Raw genomic sequence first — 21,803 nt, forward strand, 5'->3', positions numbered from 1 at the left:
ATCAAAATAGTCACATGCATGTGAAAAATGTCCAAGATTGTTTCATCCACAAACAACCTTTTCAAACTGTGAGAAAAAACGAGCAAAGTTCCTAATCCATAACCATCATTTGCGGCTATTCTTTATCTGCCACCTGTACTCAACACGTGTCAAATTCTTGTTGGCTCTTCACTATGCACCTTCCCACCCACCTAAAAATGCACTTTTCCTATTTAAACATCTTTACATTTCTTTCAAATTAAAAATCAAACACTTTTCTACTACTATACTCCAAAAAATTGTTCTTAAATTCTCAATTTTTTCAATCAAATTTAATTTTTTTTTTTAGTGTTAAATCTATTTCTTTCTTGAAAAAATGGAGATATCAGTAATTGGTAATTCTCAGATGAAGATTGGGAAGATTGAAGAAAATCTGAGAGATTTATGTATTCCCAATTTTGGAAATAATAAACAGAAATCTAGGGTTTTATTTGATCAATCAATGATCAAGGAAAAGGGTAATTATGGGTTTCGATTTCCTCTTAGAGCTACGCAATCTGATGTCATACCTGTTGAGAAGACACCTCCTTCGCCTAATTCAATTTCTGTGAGCTTTCTTTTCTTTATTTATTTTAATTTAATTTTTCAATTAGTCTATTTTTTTTTTAATTTTTGTTGTTGTTGCTGCTGCTATGATTTAGTGATTATAATAAACCAAAATTATTGCTGTGTTTATGAATTATTATTATAAATTAAAGAAATTCCATTGAAAAATATTGTACAATTAGAATATCTGTGGTTTGTTAAGTAGAAGTGTATACAGAGTAAAAATGAGGTAGTGTGTATTGTTAATTTAGTAAAATTAGAATTCTATGAGAAAATTCTAGTTTACCACAAAGATGAGGCAAAAATTGTTAATTAAGTGGTAATTACGTAAATAAAGCAACAATTTTCCATTAAATGTTGCTTTCATAACGAAAATGTTATGCCTGCGTAGAATTGTTGATGTATTTACGAAAATGCTACTCGATTGACATTTATGTTGTGATAAACTGGGGTTTCCTGGAGTAAGAGATAGTGGGGACTAATGGAAGAGTAATGCTTTAAGAGAGTTGAGAGAGAAGATGGATTTAATATGTTAAAGATGAAAATGGAAAACAATATTACATCAAATGGACATAGCCAATGAGAGAAGTGAGTCAATTTTTGTGGGACAAACTATAAGAGAGATATGAGACATTTTTTGTAGGATAGAAGGGGGTGTGATCTTTGTATGGTGAGGTATTCAAGGCCAAAGAAGGGGAAGTTGATTTGGTAACTTTGAATGCTTTTTTTTTTTTTTAATTTTTATTTCACCATATTTTTCGTGGGTGGAGGGGTGTTGAAGATTATGTATTCTGCAAATGGTAATTTCAGTTGTGTTTATGTTACTAATGGAGCAACAATTTTAGATCAAAATTTTGTGGGAATATAATGAAGAAGTTTGGAAGAATTTGTTAGCCAAGAGTGCAAGTTTTGGTCAATTTTGATCTCAAAACTTATAGTATAGTTTCAATATATATATATCTCATCTTCAAGTTTTCAATTGATGAGTTTGGTCCGTGGATTATATTTTTTGTCATTATCGAACCCACTATTAATCTCATGTCTAATCGTACGCTTTATTGAATATCCAGGTTGATGGTGTAAGCCTTTTTGTTGGGTTACCCCTAGATACAGTGTCAAGGGACAACACACTGAATCATGAGAGAGCTATAACTGCTGGCTTAAAAGCTTTGAAGCTAATGGGCGTTGATGGTGTGGAGCTTCCTGTCTGGTGGGGAATTGTTGAGAAGGATGCTATGGGAAAGTATGACTGGTCTGGTTACCTTGCTGTTGCAGAGATGGTCCAAAAATTGGGTTTAAAGCTGCGTGTAAGCCTCTGCTTCCATGCTTCTCAGGAACCAAAAATTCCTCTCCCTAATTGGGTTTCTCAATTTGGCGAGGCTGACCCAAGTATATACTTCACAGACCGCTTGGGGCAACAATACAAAGAATGTTTATCATTAGCTGTTGATGATCTACCTATTTTCGACAGTAGATCGCCAATCCAAGTGTATCAAAATTTCTGTGAGAGCTTCAAATCAACATTTTCCCCTTTCATGGGATCCACTATCACTGTGAGTATAGATACCTTCTTTAGTATATTTTGTTATCACATTTGTGAGGTAGCATAGCTTTATCGCTAACTAATGTATTTCCCATTGTTTTTGTAGGGTGTCACAATAGGGCTTGGACCTGATGGTGAGCTTCGTTACCCTTCATGCCATGATTCAGCATCACACAATAACCACTCGGGTGTTGGAGAATTCCAGTGCTACGACAAATACATGCTCACACACCTCAAGCACTATGCTGAAAAGATGGGCAAACCAATGTGGGGTCTGGGTGGGCCTCATGACGTTCCTTCATACAATGAGCCTCCTTGTGCAAAAAACTTCTTTAAGGATAATGGTGGATCTTGGGAGACTCCGTATGGTGACTTTTTTCTTTCATGGTATTCCAACCAGCTCATCTCTCATGGGAAACACATTCTTTCCCTTGCCTCGACTGTTTTTGGTGAAACTCCATTGATCATTTCTGGAAAATTACCCTTGGTGCATTCATGGTATAAGACTCGGTCCCACCCTTCTGAGTTGACTGCTGGTTTTTACAACACAGTTTATAGAGATGGATATGAAGAAGTTATTGAGATGTTTGGCAAGAATTCATGCAGAATAATATTGCCAGGATTGGACCTGTCAGACAATCGCGAACCAAATGGATCAAGTCCTCAGTCATTACTTGCACAAATTAAAGATGTATGCAGAGTGCAAGGGGTTGGTGTATCTGGCGAGAACCTTTCACTGTCTAAAGTGACTGATGGATTTTCTAATATTAAGAGCAATCTATCAGAAGAGAACCCAGTAGTGGATTCATTCACATATCAGAGGATGGGAGCAGATTTTTTCTCCCCTAAACATTTTCCTATGTTCACAGCATTCGTTCGTGGAGTAAATCAGTTGGATGTAGATGTCGATGATATGCCAGAAACTAGGAGAGTTGCAGAACCTGTACATGTGAAGTCAGAAGTTCTTCAGGTGCAAACTGTATAAATGTTCTTTCTTTAGAAGAGATTACGTAAATACTGAACCTTGTAAAGATAATTATAGAGAAACTATGTAAACCTGCTCTATATCAATGTACTTGCCATAATGTTTAATTTGTAGTTATGTCAAAAGTTAAATACGTAATTATTTTTTTCTCAGGTCTCCCTTATTGGCTTATTGCAGTTGTTTGAGGTTACTAAATGTAGGTTTATGATCGTTTACAGCAAAAAAAGAAAGTAAAACATCTGTAGAGAGTGCAGCTCTCTTAGTCAAACCTTAAGCTTGCTGAATGCTTGCCCCCTTTCAGTTTATTTTCGTTTATTACTGTCTAGTCCAGCATTTTCCCCTTCGATCTCTTCGGGCTATGAAATTTTTTAGTTCCTTCAAGCAGCAAAGGATACTACTCTTAACGATTCTTGTTTAGTTGCCATGTTGCCCAAAATTATGGGCAAGTTTTTATAACAAAACCTTGTATATAATACCATTGTTTTAAAACTAAGCGAGGCTTAATTCTCATCTTGTTTGGGCAATATTTGGTTGAGGACATAATCTTGTTTCCGCATTGGAATTTTACATAAATGGTATTTTTAACATCAATTTAACTATTTTGCCTGTTATAGTGGTGAGAATCCATCCAAGCTTTGAAGAAGGATTTTTCGGAACCGTCTCATCTTTTAGAGACGCTGTGGAAATTGATGTTGAGCAAAAGTTCCAGCGAAATTCAAAATGCTCTGTACATTGCATAAAATGGTTTGCTAAGGAAAGGAGTAGGTTTCAAGAATTGAAGAAGGTTTTTTATGCGTTACACTTCCATGAAGTAAAAGAGTAATCATTTGCAGTAAACCCAACAGTACAAAATATTCAGCTATTTTTCCAAAGACAAATGAAAGAAGTTTGACAGTATAAACTCGTAGGAGCAGACATAACTCGCAATATAAATGAACATATGTATCCCTCATCTTTACTAAAAAATTGGCATCAAATTAAACATTATCCTTACGTACACACATTAGCCGCTAATAATTGCATATGAGAACCAATTTCATGATGATTTCTGAACTCCCACTACAATGCGTGCACCATACAAAAAATGAACAAGAAAGCGTGTATTGTGTAAGTATGTGGCTAAGAGGCAACATATGTGAGTTTACGAAACTGCCAACCAAATTCAGATGCTCTGTACATTGCATATAATGGTACAGCAAAGAGCCGCGGTGCACTCTGCATGAGACAGTTCGGAAGCCTTAAATGTACATTCTTAACCCATATTTCCATATCCAAACTGCCTTGGCCATGGCTTCTGTAAACTGTGCTCGATACACTTTCCTTCCATTATCTCAATTCCAGCTTCTTCTTGGCCTGAGATCAAGAGTGAAAGAACAAAGGATAAGGATTTCAAACAAAAGAATATTGATAATAACATGCACTTATTAAACCTACTTTCAAGGGTTGTTTTTGTTATTTTCTTTTTTAAATTCCAGTTGATTTATGCCCGGACATCTTTAAAAGAGTTCATTACCCTCCTAATAGTCATATGTTCTTTAAAGAGTGTAGATGTCTATACTTTCGACTCTTTTGCTGTGAACGCCAATAACAAGTCAATGCCCCGAATAAAGCGCTAGCAACAGCGAGAGCAAGAGCTGCTCCAATTGACACAACCATGGGATTTGTTGCCTCCATCTGTTCTTCAGCATGTGACTGCTGAACCTCGTCATGCCGTAGAAGGTCTTTGTCCTTGTATACAGACAGCAATGTTTTTCCATAGTAACTAGCCAAGAACTTGAACACCTCATCTTTGTCCCAATTAACTTGGCTGCTCGAGTCACTTTTCTGGCTCAAGTGACAAGAAGGACATAGCTGCTTTGGAGGCCAGATCATCTTTGGATAGTTGGGATCCCCAGTCTCAAGAGCAGCTTCTTCTTTACTTAGTCTTTCATTGACCTGATTATGCACGTCCCATAACCAAAGGGCAAAGTTGCGTGTACTGTTTAAAGGACTATCAACCCTGAAATTTAAAATAATTTCACATCAAACAATCCCTGACCATGCTGAAACTTTCAAACTGAAGAATTTGCTAAGAAGTCAAAGGAGTGGGTTCTAGCATCCTCACCTCGAACACATGTCAAAAAAATGCTCCCGGCATTCCTCGCAGATGAAAAAGTTGTGAATGAATTCACATATGGTTGTGAATGCAGTGTGGCTCTCTCCGTCTTCAACCTTCACCGAAAGGGAGTGCAATAGAACCCATAATCCACAACTTCAGATAGAGCAAACCCATCATTAGACATATTATAACATTTTTCTAAATTCTACAGTTCTCATTAACAAACTAGGGAGGCATATGGTATGGGGCAATTATCAGAGTAAGAATTCAAAATATGCCGATTCCCTTTGTTGTTGATTGTTATACCATTTAGATCATTTCCTTTAACGTTTTCATACCCTCAAAGTCCTCTACTTTGATTCCTCACCTCCCCTATGGTAATTGTACTTCCAATCCTTTCTTGAGCCACCCCAACACCACCACATCCATAACTGCCAACCGCACCACCCACCACAGTTGCCAAATACCACCCCCACCTGCACCACCCACCACCACAGCCTGCACCAGCATTGCCATTGCGGCCCTACCAGCGCTCATACAGTCATACCCCACCCAAACCACAATGAATATCCCGATACCCAACTTCACCTGGCCGAAACCTCACCCTAACAGCCCAAAAACCACCCCTCAACTGCTAAAAAACCCCACCCAAACCACCCCTAAACCACCACACCCATTCCAAACCCACCCGAAATCAGACCACCCACCCCGAAACACCCAGAGAGAGAGAGAGAGAGAGAGAGAGAGAGAGAGAGAGAGAGAGAGAGAGAGAGAGAGAGAGAGAGAGAGAGAGAGAGAGAGAGAGAGAGAGAGCAATAGTAGCAACAAGAGGTTGACGGGGCAGGAGGATGGCGGCAGAGGGTGGTAGTATGGTGGTGGTTGAGGGAAGGGTAGATTGAAGGATAGGGTTGTGGTGATGGTGGTTGAGTGGAAGGATAAAGGTGATGAATTTAAATATAAGGGCTAAGTTTTCATTCTCCTTGTTTACCTTCATAAAACCAATCGCCCCCTAAATCATCCATAGGAGTATCATTGTATAACGAGAAAAAGATGCAACATAGAATCCAATATCCTAATGCTATATAACCATTAAATATCATCCAAGTGTAGGCACAGATTTTAACTGTTTCTACTTCTACCAATGTATCACAAGGTAAAAGAAACAGCCTAGCAAAAGTAGAAATGTTTGAAGTTTGATCAATGGAGAAAGGTAATCTTGAGTACTGAAAGGCAAGTCAATAACAGACCACATTCCAATGGAAGTAACTTTAATTTTCAATATGATGGCAGTCTTTTATAAAGCAACAGAGCAAAGGAACACAATCCTTGCCCCCCCCCCCCCCCCCCCCCCCCCCAAAAAAAATAAATAAATAAATAAAAGGAAATTTTGAGTTTTGCTACCACTAAAATACCTTATTTTGACTTTTGCTACCTATTAAAATTTTTATTTTATTTTGCTACCTTCAAAAGTTACAAAATATAGGTTTTGATACCCTTTAATAGAATCCGTTAGAGTTCTGTTAAATGGGGTCATTTAATTTATTAAAATAAAAAGAAAAAAACTTTATAAAAAATAAAAAACATCCCAGCCAATGCTCCCCCTCCCCGTCAGCCACCCCACCCCACCCCGTGCCGGCTGCCGGCGCCCCCATTCCCCCCCTTTCCCCGACCCACGCTGCCCACCTCCCTCCCCTTTCCCACTCTCGGTTGCCCCACGTCGCTGCAATTGAAAAATTTCCCCCTTTTCGAAACCCTAATCACTCCAATTGTGATTCAATTTCAATCAAAATCTTCCAAATTCCAATGATTTGACTACGTTCACAATTCCGATCACCAAAAATTAATGGATTCCTCTGATTTCATATTTCTAGAGGATTTTGGGCAAAAACTCGATTACTTCGGGAAGTTCTGGTGAACTATATCAGCTCCATAAATTCTTCATCATAATCATTAAACCAGAAACTTTGCTTTATCAGTGCAAAATTCATCATTCCACTCAATCTCTCTCCTCATATACGTAGGAAAAAAAAGAAATAATTCTTAGTTCATCTTCAACCTTCTACTTCTTTGTGTGTGACTATGTTGTCTTCTTCTTCCCTTTCTCTCCCCTCAAAATCCTTGAGAAGAGTTTTTTTTTTGCTTTTTCCTTTTTTTTTTTTTTTTTTTTTTTTGGCTGCTTTGGTGGTGGAAGTAAAGGCTAATGCAGCTTTACAACATCATTATTCTAATTTCTCTCTTAAACCCATTTATTCTTTGAGATGGGGCTGCTCAGCTGCTGTTAAGGGATGGGGGTTGACGGAGAATGGGAGGGGCTGCCGGGAAAAGGTGTGGTTTCAGATGGGGCGGTTGTTGTGAATGGGTGAGTGTATGACTGAGCTTGAGCTTCGTGGAGGAAGAACAAGAAAATGGCAGAAAGTTATTAAGTGGGCCCTACAAACGGAAAATGGAACGGAAAACGTGAAATGGTAGCAAAACTTATATTTTTTAGTTTTGGGTGGTAGTAAAATAAAATAAAAATTTAGATGGGTAGCAAAAACTAAAGTGGTGCAATTTAGTGGTAGCAAAAGTCAAAATTTCCTAAATAAAAATTGTAATTGAGTTGATTTGATTGCCACATGCTTCAGCTTGATGTTTATATCTCCAAAACATAAATTAAACAAACTGAAGAAGCTAAGTAGAGATTACAACAGAACAATGAGCTCACACACCTAAAGCCTCTTGTATCATTCCTGCTCCCTCGACAGAACATCTGCAATCAGCCAACCGAGAGAAATCAAAATGTATTTTATTGAAATATTCAATCAGAAAACAACTTTTTTGTATAAAAAAAAAAAGAAAAAGAAAAAGAAAAAAACAAACAAACAAACAAAGATGACAATTATAATGATCAAATTCTACAATTTAAATAATTCCTGGCTAACTAGAAGTTCTTTGTTTTCACTTTTCAATTTACTTTGGCTAAATAATTGTCACTTAAACTATCTACTCCCTATATTTTTTTGTTCCCTGAAATAGCAATATAAAGCATCTCACCTAAGGAAATCAGATAATCCTACAATCAATTTGATGAGTACATATAACACCCTAATCTCCAACACAGCAATAGGCATGAATTTTGTGTTTGTTAATTGTACTAAACTCTGATGACAACACAGTTTTCCCCCACCCTGTGTTTGGCAGACTTTGGGCAAGGGTGAGGATGTGAAGGCATGGCTAAGGTGGAGGCAAGGAGGTGGTAAAGGAGAGGAGGGAGGATGGATATGGCTGGCAAGGAGGCTGGTATGCTGACTAAAGGGAAGGAGCAGGAAGAGAGAAGGCGTAAGATAGCAATATATCAGAAATAAAACAAGAATTAGTAAAGAGAAGTACCAACCCAGTATCCACGAGGAACATCTTTTCCACAAATCTGGAAACTCTCAAGAATTTTCGTTGCATTTTCAGATATGCCATCTTCTTTATTATCTGCCATAATCTCTGGTGGATACAAGTCATCAAAGTTGACAAGTATCTCAGCGCTTCCTTTACGGCATCTGATAACAGATATCCATGGTAGAAGAGAAAAAAAAAAAAAAAATAAATAAATAAATAAAAAACCTTAAATTACGCACTTCCTTAAAGCATTGATAAAATTATGGTCACATCTGGCAGATGTGATATATGGGGAGAACTATATGGCATACCTCCTTGAAGGATGATGAGCTGCTATAAGTTGAAGAAACCTCACGAGTGAAGCTTTGGTCCCTGGTTTAATCATCTGTCATACCACATGTAGAATATAAAGAAATGAAACCTGGAACAAGCCTAGCACAAATTAATCTAAGCAGATGACTGACAGTACCTTATGCCGCATAATGATATCAAAAGCAGAAGATGTTGCTTCCTCAATGTCATAAACTGCTTGCGCAATCTTCATGCAGAATAACAAGAATTTTATTACACCAAATCAAGGCATCATCGTCATTATTAACAACAACAACAATAATCAAATAAAATAAAAATAATTAAAAATTAACCAGCTTCTTATAGTTAAAAGTACCTGCTCAGGAACTAAAGTCTTTGATTGAAGGTGCTCGTGTTCATATTTATTGTCATCAAAACCATATGAGCTGCAGAAAGACAATCTAGCATTAACCTAGGAGCATATATCTTATTTCATTTAATAATTTTGTAAACAGTCACCAAAAATATTTCACTTTTTCTGGAAAGGTAGTGAATAAATTTACTTCTCCATTATGCAACCTCCTCCATTCTTTGGATGTTTTGATCTAAATTCAACACACACACACACACACACACGCACGCACGCCCACACCCACATTGGGCTTTTGGTTTCATTCTATCTCTCTTCTCATCATGGACACTTTCTCCCATCTCTCTCTATCTCTTCTCATCATAAAAGTCTCCTTTGTATGTGAGCCAATCTCCAACTGTCTCTATTTGATTACCACTTGCAAATATGACCATAAATTCCCGTTAATCAAAAGGCGATAACATAACCATGTGGGATCTTTTTGGATTCGTCTCATTATATATTTGATTTTTAGCAAGTTTTGATAATATTACGCATATGGAAATGGAGATATGCGTTTCAAGACATGTCTTGAAAACCATAAATACTAATGGGGCAAATAAATAGGGACAAAGTGAGTACTTATTTGAGAATGGATGAAATAATCACATATCACTAATGGGGTGTCAACCCTAATAAGAAAAAGGAGGACTAGCAGTTACGTTAAGAGAACCAAGTTCCAAGGTCTGAATTCTAAATCCATTGTGAAGTATTTTCTTTAAATTGTCAATCCAGGCTGTTCACCAGTTTATGGCCATGTGAATTGTGTATGGCCTAGGCTAGGGTTTATAGGGTATGGGACCAGCATACTAAGATTTCAAAGAATAATAAAAGGAAGAATAAAACAAAGATAATCTTTATTATAACAAAATAGATCTTGGTTTATATAACCACGAAGGAGGCAAAATTCAGCTCCAACCAAAGGTCAAGGGGAAAAGAGAGAGAGAGAGTGAACAATGGCCACAATGTGGTAAGGAAACCCTATTTCAAGTACACATTTATAAATTGCACACGTATTTTATGTAACAACTAGTCTTAAACCCGTGCGATGCACGGCTGTCTAATGTATTATATATATATATATATTTTTTTTGAACGTATAGTGATTTATTGATCTAAAAACTCTCATATTTTTTTAAATATTCAACTATACCATTTAAACATTTATCCCCAAAAATATTAAAATATGAAATCGAATTTCATTAAATCAGAAAAGATGTAAATTTTTACCCAAAAATATTAATATATGTAAGCGAATTTCATAAAACCAGAAAAGATGTACATTATTACCAAATAAACATTGCAAAGAAAAAGGATAATCAGATGATCGGCCTAATACTCACAATTTTCGTCGGAATTTATGACAATTGGATACGAAACTTGTGACAATTTAAGATGGAAAATAAATTAACTTCTTCTCAACATCCCAGAAACAGATTAGTCGCCAGATACCATAAACCCAATTTTGTCATGCAAATAAACTAAAATCTGACCAAATCAGCCAAAACAATCCCACAAACTTGACCACCCAGAAGTTCTTAAAACACAGTAAAAAGAAGCATCAATTAACAATATAAGACAATGAAAGTGAGAAAATATAAATTTTGAAAAATAAAATAAAAGAAATAATCTATAGTATCACAAATCAATACAAATAAATTCACCACTCCAACCTGATTTCAGATATGAAACCAAAAATTTAAACTGGTAAAAATACAAACCTTGTTGTAACATATCTGACGAAACCGATCACGAAAACCCAATTTCTTTTAAGCAAAAACTCAAATTTTGGTTGGAGAGTTCAATTGCATGTGTATTGTGATATAAATAGGAGAGGGGAATGTGGAAATGACTATTAAAGAAACAAATTTTAGAAACAGATTAAGAACAATGATAAGAGGAAAAGAAATAACAGGTTTAAAAGGGGAAAAAAAAAATTGAAACGCTTCACTATGATGTTTTTTTTTTTTTTTTTGGAAAGGACGCTTCAGTAAGATTGAAAGGGCTTATATTTTTGTAAAACCAAAATAAAAAAATAAAAAATAAAAAATAAAAAAAAAAGAGTCAATCTGAGATTTTTTTTTTTTTGTTAATTTTTTATTTAAATAGAAAAAACAGGAAGTGGACACGTATCCTTCAAACTTCCTGTTTTAAAATAATAGTATAGATTTCTTCATGGAGCATGATCGAATAACAATTGACATATTAAAAATTCTTCCAATTTCCATTATACAGCTCCCTTGAGTAAACTTGATGTCACCGAGGCCACCGACACATACAAAGAGTATAGTAAACCACGTCTGCCCTCTAGAATTTCTTTAGTGTAGTATGTTGCACTAAGAAAATGTGACATGTAGTCATGTACAATAAATACATAAGAAACTTAACAATCAAAAACCTCCTTTGTATTTTTTATTTGCAACAGTTTGACTTTAACAATGTTCAAATACTGACATTGACATGAATTTTTTTTTTTTTTGAATATTTAAAAGGAAAAATTGCCTAAAATAATCCAAACTTTGCCTTATTCGCCCAAAACAATCCCAACTTTGCCTTATTCGCCCAAAACAATCCCAACTTTCGATTATTTTTTAATAATCTGAATTTTAATATATATTCACTTTTAATGGTCCCAACCTGTCATCTAACTCGTTAAAACAAGTTATTTGACACGTGTTGCCATGTGATAGGTATAAAAAATTTAAAAAAATTAAATCAAAAAAATTAGATTAAAAAAATCATTTCAATTAAAATTAAATTAAAAAAACTCTTTCAAAAAAATAAATAAATAAAATAAAATCCAATCCTAGCAGTTTGCCACCGTCGGGAGGCTATTACTACCGGCATCCCCTCCCCTTCCCTGTCCCATTTTCGACCCCCCCTTCCATTCTCCCGCCCGTTTCCGGCCCTGTGCCCCTCCCTCACCCGAAACCACCACACCCACCCAAACCCGAAACCCTAACCCCCACCTGAACCGCAACTACCCACACCAATTAATTCTCACTCCTCCCATGCCTTCAGCCATGCCTTTCCTTCCCATTCCCAAAACTTCAAATTTGCAACCTCAAATTTTTAATATGAAGATGAAGAACATGTAATTGGGGATTGTTTGATTTTTGAAGATGGGGTTTTTTTTAGGATAGGATCAAGTCTGGTTAGGCAGGGGTGGTGGTTTTGGGTCTGGGTGGGGGTGGGGGTGGGGGTGGAGAAGGTGGTTCTGGCATCTAGGTTAGGGTGGGAGTGGAGATGTTGGTGGCTGAGGTGGTGCTGGTGGTGGGTTTTTTTCATACGATTTTACCTTTCTTTTTTTTTTTTCTTTTTTTTGATTACTTATTTTTTTTTTAATTTTTAAAAATTTTAACTTGTTTAGCCGGTTTCAAGTCACCTGGGACTATTTAAAATGAATAGGGTATAAAGTTGGGATTATTTAAAAATAATCGAAAGGTGGGATTGTTTTGAGCGAACGGAACAAAGTTCGGATTATTCTTGGCAATTTTTCCTTTTTAAAAAGCAAATATTATGTTAACTGTTGACAGGAGAGTCTCGATGCATATTTTCAAAGTAAAAGATTTCATGATTTTTACTTAAAAAAAATCGAAGATATTAAAAGTCTAGGAAATGTGCAGGCAAGAATGAGAGTCAAAGTGTTATAGTTTTTCTTTCTTTTTTTTTTTTTTTTACCTAGAGTTGTCCTCTGCTATTACTTTTAATAAAGAATAAATATCCCCCCAAGTATAGCAGCAATAAAACCAAAGACCTGTACGGCTGTACATCAGCAATGCAGTGAAAAATGTCAAACCAAATCCATAGTGCTAAACAAAAAGCATGCAACAAAAATAATGTACCGCACAGAGCCCAGAGTAAAACTTTACCAAAAATCATCTTGTTTATTAAACTTATTGGTTGCAATAGGACAATAGAATACTTACCTATTCATTTTCTTATTTATCCAATTAAGCAGCCGATCAGCTGTGCGCCCATCCTTTATTGACATTATATCACCATCATTTCCATCCCAAACAGTCGTTGATGCAAACTTACCAGGCTTACTCCAAAGAAGCATAGGGTAACGATCCACTGAAAACCTATCACATAGTTTGGCATTTATCTGTGCTGCCAAAAAAGTGAAAAATAAAAAAAGGATAATCACTAGAAAGAATTTGGTTATATGCATGCAATCATTAAAACAGAAGTAGCTAAAAATTACTGAATGAAAATCTTGGAGCAAAGCTAAGGCATACACAATACAGTATACACAATTGTTGAAGGAATTCCAATATATTGATGCTAATAATAGAACAGAGGACTGCCATTGCAAGTTGAGATTTCACAACAATTTCAATGATCACTCTCCCATTACAAGAATATAATGTCATAATAATATTCATAACACAGAACCAAACATAACCCGCCCCAAACAAAAGGATGAGAAAACCAGATACTTAGAAAGGAAACAAAATGAAAAATTAAGAAAAATAGGAAGCCAAAATCATGTCATGTCTGCAGAAAAATCTTTATTTAAGTAAAGCAAAAAAAGAGCATATTAATTGCCTCATTTTTTCATTCCTCAACTGTTCAAATTCATACGAAGTATATTATTACCTCAAATGACATAAATAAACAATTTTCTCCCTAACATCCTTTTTTTACCAAAAAAACCATTGTAGAGTCAGTGCAATGATCAATTGATCACAATAAGGTTGCCATATCACCATTTCATCAACACAAGCCGTATGACACATAGGAAAGACTCAGCTCCAAATATTTAGTCTTCAACCAGACATCTGACATAATAGCCACATTCTCACTCAAGAAGAGCGAAAAATTTGCAGTCACAGAGGTGATCAAGGTAACACAGAAGCAAAGCACCAATACCTTTGAGGCACAATCAACCCTAGCCATCAAAAGAATTCCTGGATGTGCTGCATCAGGCCCATTAAAAATCCTTGCAACTTTTTCATAATGAGGCTGCATGAAGACAATTCCAACTTATCACACAGTTGGTTATAAAGAAGCATTATTTGCAGCAAAAAACTAATAAGCACTTGATTCTACCTTATAATTTCTGCATGCAGGGCACCTGTCAGATCACATTGCAAATTGAAAGAGTCAGCATATAAACAACCAACAGTATAACCTAGGACTCATATAGTATCTTAGTAGCTATGAGGATGTTAGATTTAATCATAAACTTTTGTATGATCGCAATCCCCAATGATTTGGAGAACCAAAAGGATGCAAGAAAAGTTCAACTCCAAGAATTTCATTTTTTTTCATGGGGTTGGGACGGGGGTGGTTTACAAAAAACATATATTTCCAACTTAGCCACACTTTTTAAGAGTTATCCCTAACTCCCTAAACATCAATTGTTCATCAAGATTCAGTAATAAGCTATGTTCCAGAAAGAGTCCCTACCTTGAAACTCTTTCACATCCTGGTACTAACAAACAAACATGATGTCACCAATTTTTTTTTATTTTTTTTTAAATACCATCATAAGAAATACTTTACTAGAACAGCACAGAACAATATCTAAAGAAGGAGGTATCCTCATAAAGTAACCATAAAAACCACAACTATAAATTAGCACAGTTTCTTTGAAAATTTGGGAAATCTCACCTCCTTAGCCCATAAAGAATTAAAGAGAGCCTAAAATATATAAATAGATAATTACTTCCCAAAAAAATCACAGTCTGTTTACCAAAGTGGAAAACTGCAGCTATTTAGTATGTAGAAACAATCTCGCATCTCCAAAACCCCAGAAAGACAACCAACATAGTGCAAGAAGGCAGTAAGGCAATGATTTGTTGTATTTCTTCTAGATAAGCTGACTTCTATTGCCATCAGATGGGGTTAATTATTTTTACATATAGTGCGGTATGAAAAACCCAAGGGCAGACCAAAGATCCAGCTAGCCACTAACAAAGCCAGTTTTACTTTTTTTCTGTCTTTGAGAGAGGAAAGCTTACATCTAAGCAACATGTTACTATTAACATGTTACAATGTTCTATAGCAAGGAATATTAAAGTTAAGAGATCTCATGTTAAATTCTTTTTTGAAATATGTTTCATATCATATGTGATGACTGATAGAAGTATCAAAATTGACATCACCTTTTTAAGTATGAAAAAAAAAAAAAAAAAACATATACATCATATTAAATGTTATTGGGATATTTATAACCATTAATAGGTACATTCTCTTTTTCACTGAGGGGAGCTTCAGTGAGGATTGAGGAATGAGGGGTGAGGGGTATTGGGTATTTTAGGGTTTGAGAGAGAGAGAGAGAGAGAAAGTGATGGGTAATGAAGTGGGGAATGGGAATGGAAAAGTCTTGGGGTGGGGAATCAGTGTGGAACATATTTGGGTTAACTCAAAAATGAAAGTGGGTAAAGGGAATGATAGAAAGTGACAAACAAACAACAACAAAGGGAATAGGGCCTGTTCATTTCCGGTCCCTTTGATTATTACCCCCAACCAAACGCCCCTAAAGTAACTTATTTATGCAAAGTCAAATCATACCAATTAAAATGAAACGGAGTCAGTACTTATTATGATTATAGATATTTTTTTTAATGAAATTGTATTACAAAATAATTCTTTTAAATTAATAGCTTTGGCAAAATATATGTAATTATATATATATAGGAACTAAGTTCCTACAATACATTTTTTTTTTAAATGCCCATATACCAAAAGTTTTGACACTATCCCATTAGGAGTAAGACACGTTTGTTTTCCAGAAACAGCTCCAAATCTCTCTCCACCATATTCAACCGCCTTTAACCAACCAAGTAGCTCCAAATAATGGTTAGTTCTCTCTCCTCTTTCTATGACGATAATAATTCGTGTTGATATAGATAATTATTATTCTGTGAATATACAAAAATCCCTATGTGTTAATTTGTTCCAAACATACAATCAGAATAAGTTCTGTAATTCCACATTCTATGAATTCGAAGTTTGATCAACGCTTGACATGATCAAACGTTTATTAAAACTCACATATTCATCTTCAGGCATTAGATTTTTACATTACTCCATGTATTGACGATCTTTGAATTTTGAGATGCCCCAGAAAAGTTGTCATCTTTCTTAGTTATGATGATCAATTCTTAGCTTTTTTTTTTTTTTTTTTTTTTCCTTTCTTTTTTATAATTGGCTTATAGGCTTATACCAAAGTTTTCATCCCATCTGAGAAAAAGATTGACACTATTGTTTTCCAGAAATCCATAAACAACTCCAATTTCTCTCCTCCATATTCTACCACCTTCAGCCAATCAAGCAGCTCCAAAAAACGTCAGTTCTATCCTCTCTTTCCATAACGATGATAATTAATGTTGTTATAGATAATTACGATTCTGCAAATATAATGACATCCCCCTGTATTAATTTCCCCTAAAGCCTAGGCAAAACCCAGGGAATGTTATCAAGAGTGTTAAAGCCTCCAGTGTATTTTGGCAGCACCTCCCTATACCAAGAAACAACTGCCTTCTAAATACTACCTCCATCCCTTATTAGTTGATCATTGCATAGAGACTACGCATATGTTCATGTAAGTATAGTCCTTTAGGACATCCATATAAGGTACATATTTTTGTCTGCGACAGAAGGATCAGCTTGTATACTTTAGCGACTTTCAGCCCTTTTCCAAGCAACTAATTCACGTGTACATAAAAGCTAACCCTAACAATGTCACAATTTCAGTGAGTCGTGAGTCATGCTCTCCCTCAGCAAGACATGAACCCTGATGTCAAAGACTTGATTCTTGAACATGAAAGTGTATGATGTGTAGTGAGTTTCTAGGAAGACAAAGAAGCAGCAGGGTACTCAATTTACAGCTCCACTTCAACCATCTCTAACTACCTACACTAAACATATAGTACTCTAATCTAAATTTCCTAATTTCAGAAATGAGCAGTTATGCCATCTGAAACACACCCCTTCCCATAATTACTACTTAATACTACTAGTAGGTTACAAGTAAACCCACCCTTATCGCAACAATTCAAAACATCTACATCACGGCATCACGCCCTATATGCCCCACAAAATTCTTTCATCCTCCTAATTACTCTACTCCACGACACCCCGCTAATACGATTGGTCAGTACACAATTAACAACAAAACTCTAAGACTGCTATCTGCAATTGCTGATGCTTTCTTGTCCTCAGCAGTTAATGCTTTCTTTACCTCAGCAGTTGCAATAACCACAATTTCTGAATTACTGTAATCTCTAATGCCACACTTACCACGAATATTAACTACACCGTAAATACATAATAAATCACACATTTCTAATTTTCTATCAAAAACAAATTGTCCAAACCCACCAAAACATTAACCACCAACTAAAATCGGGGCAAATTAAGATCATCAATTCAAATAATCAAACATGAATACAGTCAATAATGTCCAATTAAATCCATTCAATACAAAAATCAATCAAATCTACGAATAACAGATCAAAATCCAAACAATTAAAATAATTCACTAACCAGTGAGCAAAGAATTCGACAATAGCAAAAGTAGCAGGGGTTTCACGAAGAACATCCTTGAAATTAGTATCATTCAATTCAACAACAACATCATGAAATTCGCCATTTACAACATCATCGCTAATCTTCCGAAGAATTGAACGAGATCCAATAGACGACGACGAAACATCGAAATTCAAGTGAGAGAAAACAAGAAGAATCACAAAAAATGAATACATAGGAGTTTGATTAAAGATTATCAAAAAACTGTGGAGTTGATTGAAAATGGCGGAAAGTATAAAAAATGTGTTTTGGTTTGGTTGAAGTGAGTTTAGTTCAAACAAACTTCAATAATGGTGTTGTAAAATAATGTTGAAGACAGAAAGCGCGCAGGTTGTATGAGAGCAAAGTTAGGTTAATCCCTGTTTTTTAAAGTTTTGTAGTCTTTTTACATTTTTTTTAAGATCTTCCATGACATGATCTTTGAGTTACAACATTTTTTTTTGTTTTAGTTTTTTACATTACCTCGGTCGTTTAATATTTGCGGAGTTTAATTTTAGAAGGTTCTACGGACTCTTGGTAATTTGTTTGTAAGCGTTAAATGGAGATAAAAAGATAGAAATAGTAAAAAAAAAAAAAAAAAAAATTGTTGTTAACAACCCCCAATTAAAGCACGTGTTTTGGAAATAACAACCTATTTAAAAAAAAAAATTAAAAGAACTACCACAAAATTGTAAAAAGTTTAACTAGCACTACCACTCTAATAAATTCAGCTAGAATATTCGGCATGTAAATTCCACTTTTTACCTTTACCTCATTAAATCACCATCTAAACTGACTAAATTACCCTTCATTAAGGTTAAAAGTGGTAAAAGTGTGACCCAAATGCCAGAGATTTTTAGCCGAAATTGTTAGAGTAGTAGTGCACTAGTGCTTGTTAAAGTTTTTACAACTTTGTGGTACTTATTTTTTTTTTTTAATAGGTAGTTGTTTTCAAAACACGTGCTTTAATTGGTAGACAAAATATTCCAAAAAAAAAAAGACAACTTACTTCCCCGTTATGTAATGATCATTCCAGAAAATAAATCAGCTTAAATACATAATTGTGTTATATTAAATAATACAAAATAAGATGGAGAAGTGGTGAGTGAAGTGAGCTTTTATGTAGGGATTTTACAAACATCTTTGGTTTTTTTTCCCTACTATAAGATGTTTCTAATTCTTGTTTTTTTTATAATATTAAATACTGGATTAACAATATTTTTGGGAATTTAATTTATCGAAAAAAAAAATAAGGGTTAGACTTGATGGGATTCAAATTTATCTTGCTAATAGATCTTCTAGATTTCTTTCACAATTAGAATCTGATCTTATTGCTGAATTAAATCATATCACACCGAAAAGATAATTTGGGCTCAAAAAGGTGGGGTTGATTGTCGAAAATATGGTGACTATGATATGAAATATTTTCATATTCTAGCTAAAGCCAAGAAATCGAGGAGGAAAGTTACTGTTCAAACGTTAAGACTATTTTAGAATTTAGCAGCGGAAAACTAGTTTAATTAAATGAAAGTTTCAAACCAATAATTAAAAAATCAAACTAAATCTTACAAGTTGGAACCATTAAGGCCCTTATTCAAAACCCAATTAACAAAGTAGCATTTAAATCAAAGCAGTGTTTAAGAAAGTTTAATGTTTTGCGAGAAATAAATCATAAGTAGAACAGACTCTCCACTCAATTACCCATCACTTGATGCAAGTCCCACTTTATGCAAATACCTGTGATTAATCTGCTCCCCAATATTACAAGTGTAAAAATTAGATCGTCACAAGGTCATTGAAAGGCGAAGGCCATGACCAAAGAAAGACACACAAAGCATGCAATCAGCAAAGCTGAGTACATACAAGCTGCGAAATATAATAAGAAATCTCTAGCATGCTACTAATAATCAATCATGACATACAATTTAATTAACAACTCAAACACTATGTACTAAGACTCCTCTATTTAATTACAATTTATTAATTTCATTATAATCATTGGATTAAGCAATAGACAAGGTTGTCCATCCCATGCTCCATTTGGAACATCAATAAAAGAAAAATCTCATGCCTCCTTTCGGAAACATCAATAAAACATCCAACGACCACGGGAGCAACTCCGTGACCGTAGCTAGTATAAGATCTCATCTAACTCCTAATTTTTGAAAAATATTTGAAATAAGAGACTCGTAGATCAGACGGCCTCTAGAAAAGTGCACGACTAATACCCCATGTACCCCAACCCCTGATTGTCATTACTCCAGATGTGTACAAATCCAGAGTTTTATTGTTCATCTATCTTGCACTTTACGTAATTTACAAATTTAGACTTGGTGATGACTCGTATACAAAACAATACAATAAATCAAATATCACATCATTCCCAGCAATCCAAATTTCCAATTCAATTCTTGATTTCTTAGTGGCAAACAATATTTAGTATTGAATCCTTTAACTACCTCGGTGTATAAACACCTTAAGTGCATAGGGCACTTCAAATCCTGAACCTCGTCTTAAAAGACTTTAATAAACTCCCTCTACTCAAATCATAATTAATTCATGAAAGAGTATTAAAAATTAACCTCATGGAACCATTATCAAAATTAATTCCACATATAGACAACCAAGAATCCATAACCTTTAATTAATCATAACATATCCAATTGATAAGATAATCACTTATACATCGCCCACAACCGTAGTCATATACTTATATCTCAAATATGCCTCATACACAATATACGAAAATCACAATGTATAACCAAACAATTTAGCCCAGTCTTTTCTATTCATGATATTAAGTTCTCGATACATCCCTAAACATGCATCTAAAGGCAAGGTTTCGTAACTCGTACGTATCTTGAATAAACGAATTGGTATGCCACTTTACATACTAGAAATCACCTTCCATAAAGTCATCTCCTAAACCAAACAATAAGATCTCAATTAATACCCAAACAACCAAATTTACAGCAATACTAACTTACTTTAAAACCTTCAAAATCCAATTAAATAACACCTTAATACCTTCCCTTTAATTAAAATCAAAAGCTTATACATAGTTCTTTATATTTCCTTCATAAAAACCTTAAAATACACCTTTATACATGAAATTACAGCATACTTAAGCTACCAAGAAAATCTGAAATTTTAGTTTGTTATTTTCTTTTGGAAAATCAACAATCTACGCTTGAAATATCAAAGTAGTAGCTTAATAAAATATGTAGAAACATAAAAACTTCTTATTTTGATACTAAAACAATACAATTCATGTTACAAATTCTGAAATCTAATTAAAAACTTTAAATTTTTAACTCTATTAGCAACCCATTAACATATATAATTTAATTAGAATAGCCAAAAAGTATAAGTAAAACTCTAAAAATATGATTTAGGATAGTTTAAACCCAAAAATTCAGACTTTTATAATCTGAAAATTTATTTTTAATCATCAAAACTAAAGATTTAACACTAACACAAAGTAACTGTTTAAATCAATTAGTCACGTTTTAAACCTTAAACCATGAAAAATCAAGGTTTTAAACCCTAAATTCTTAATTATATAAATCTGAAAATCAAACTCATATTTTAAACATCATAAAACTTATAAATTTTCAATCTTTTACAATCCAAACTCATAATCAAACTACTATAACCAAAAATCATGAAATAAATCATATAAAGATTGAAGCTTTTGAATCAAAATAAGAGTTTATAAGAGAGAGAAGAAAAGAAGGAAAGAGAGAGAAGGATTGGACCGGTGGTCTGGTGTTTGGGCGACGGTGGTCAAGCGGCGACAAGGGTGGTCGCCGGAGGTGGGGTGCGTTGGTGGCTGGTGTGCATCAAGCAAGCTTCAGATTTTTTTTTCTCTTTTAGCTGATCGTGAATGCAGGGGAAGGCAAAAGAGAAATCTTGGGGTTTTCCTTGCTTGTATAAGTAGAATAGGAGATGAGTTTGGGGGGTTTTTATGAATCAAATATGGGCTTAGTGATTCTCTAGTTTT

General features: G+C 34.7%; 2 protein-coding genes across 3 annotated transcripts; one reads left to right on the forward strand and one right to left on the reverse strand.

Moving 5' to 3' along the window:
• The first annotated feature begins 227 nt into the window (after positions 1-227).
• LOC145562344 (inactive beta-amylase 9-like) lies at positions 228-3,265 on the forward strand. The gene is made up of 3 exons (XM_081622589.1): positions 228-586; positions 1,656-2,138; positions 2,235-3,265. Exons 1-3 carry the CDS (start codon positions 356-358, stop codon positions 3,111-3,113), a joined length of 1,593 nt encoding a protein of 530 aa, XP_081478715.1. The 5' UTR covers positions 228-355; the 3' UTR covers positions 3,114-3,265.
• A 650-nt stretch (positions 3,266-3,915) lies between these two features.
• On the reverse strand, positions 3,916-18,192 carry LOC145562345 (sulfhydryl oxidase 2-like). Of its 2 annotated transcripts, none has more exons than XM_081622591.1 (12): positions 17,780-18,192; positions 14,336-14,360; positions 14,156-14,248; positions 13,210-13,388; positions 9,248-9,317; positions 9,050-9,118; positions 8,892-8,965; positions 8,585-8,741; positions 7,920-7,960; positions 5,218-5,364; positions 4,672-5,112; positions 3,916-4,466 (listed from the first exon to the last, which is right to left on the reverse strand). In XM_081622591.1, exons 1-12 carry the CDS (start codon positions 17,995-17,997, stop codon positions 4,445-4,447), a joined length of 1,536 nt encoding a protein of 511 aa, XP_081478717.1. In that variant the 5' UTR covers positions 17,998-18,192; the 3' UTR covers positions 3,916-4,444. The 2 variants fall into 2 exon arrangements, with proteins under 2 accessions (XP_081478717.1, XP_081478716.1); XM_081622590.1 differs by having other exon boundaries at positions 4,627-5,112.
• Positions 18,193-21,803: the final 3,611 nt, after the last annotated feature.

Source organism: Chenopodium album, chromosome 10, assembly GCF_948465745.1.
Source record: "Chenopodium album chromosome 10, dcCheAlbu1.1, whole genome shotgun sequence".
Lineage (NCBI taxonomy): Eukaryota > Viridiplantae > Streptophyta > Magnoliopsida > Caryophyllales > Amaranthaceae > Chenopodium > Chenopodium album.

Coding starts and splice junctions, on each gene's coding strand:
- LOC145562344 (XM_081622589.1), top strand. CDS start 356: ATGGAGATATCAGTAATTGGTAATTCTCAGATGAAGATTGGGAAGATT. Junction 587..1,655: donor CTTCGCCTAATTCAATTTCT/GTGAGCTTTCTT, acceptor TTGAATATCCAG/GTTGATGGTGTAAGCCTTTT. Junction 2,139..2,234: donor TCATGGGATCCACTATCACT/GTGAGTATAGAT, acceptor TTGTTTTTGTAG/GGTGTCACAATAGGGCTTGG.
- LOC145562345 (XM_081622590.1), bottom strand. CDS start 17,997: ATGTATTCATTTTTTGTGATTCTTCTTGTTTTCTCTCACTTGAATTTC. Junction 14,361..17,779: donor GTCGAATTCTTTGCTCACTG/GTTAGTGAATTA, acceptor GTGATCTGACAG/GTGCCCTGCATGCAGAAATT. Junction 7,961..8,584: donor ATGTTCCTCGTGGATACTGG/GTTGGTACTTCT, acceptor GGCTGATTGCAG/ATGTTCTGTCGAGGGAGCAG.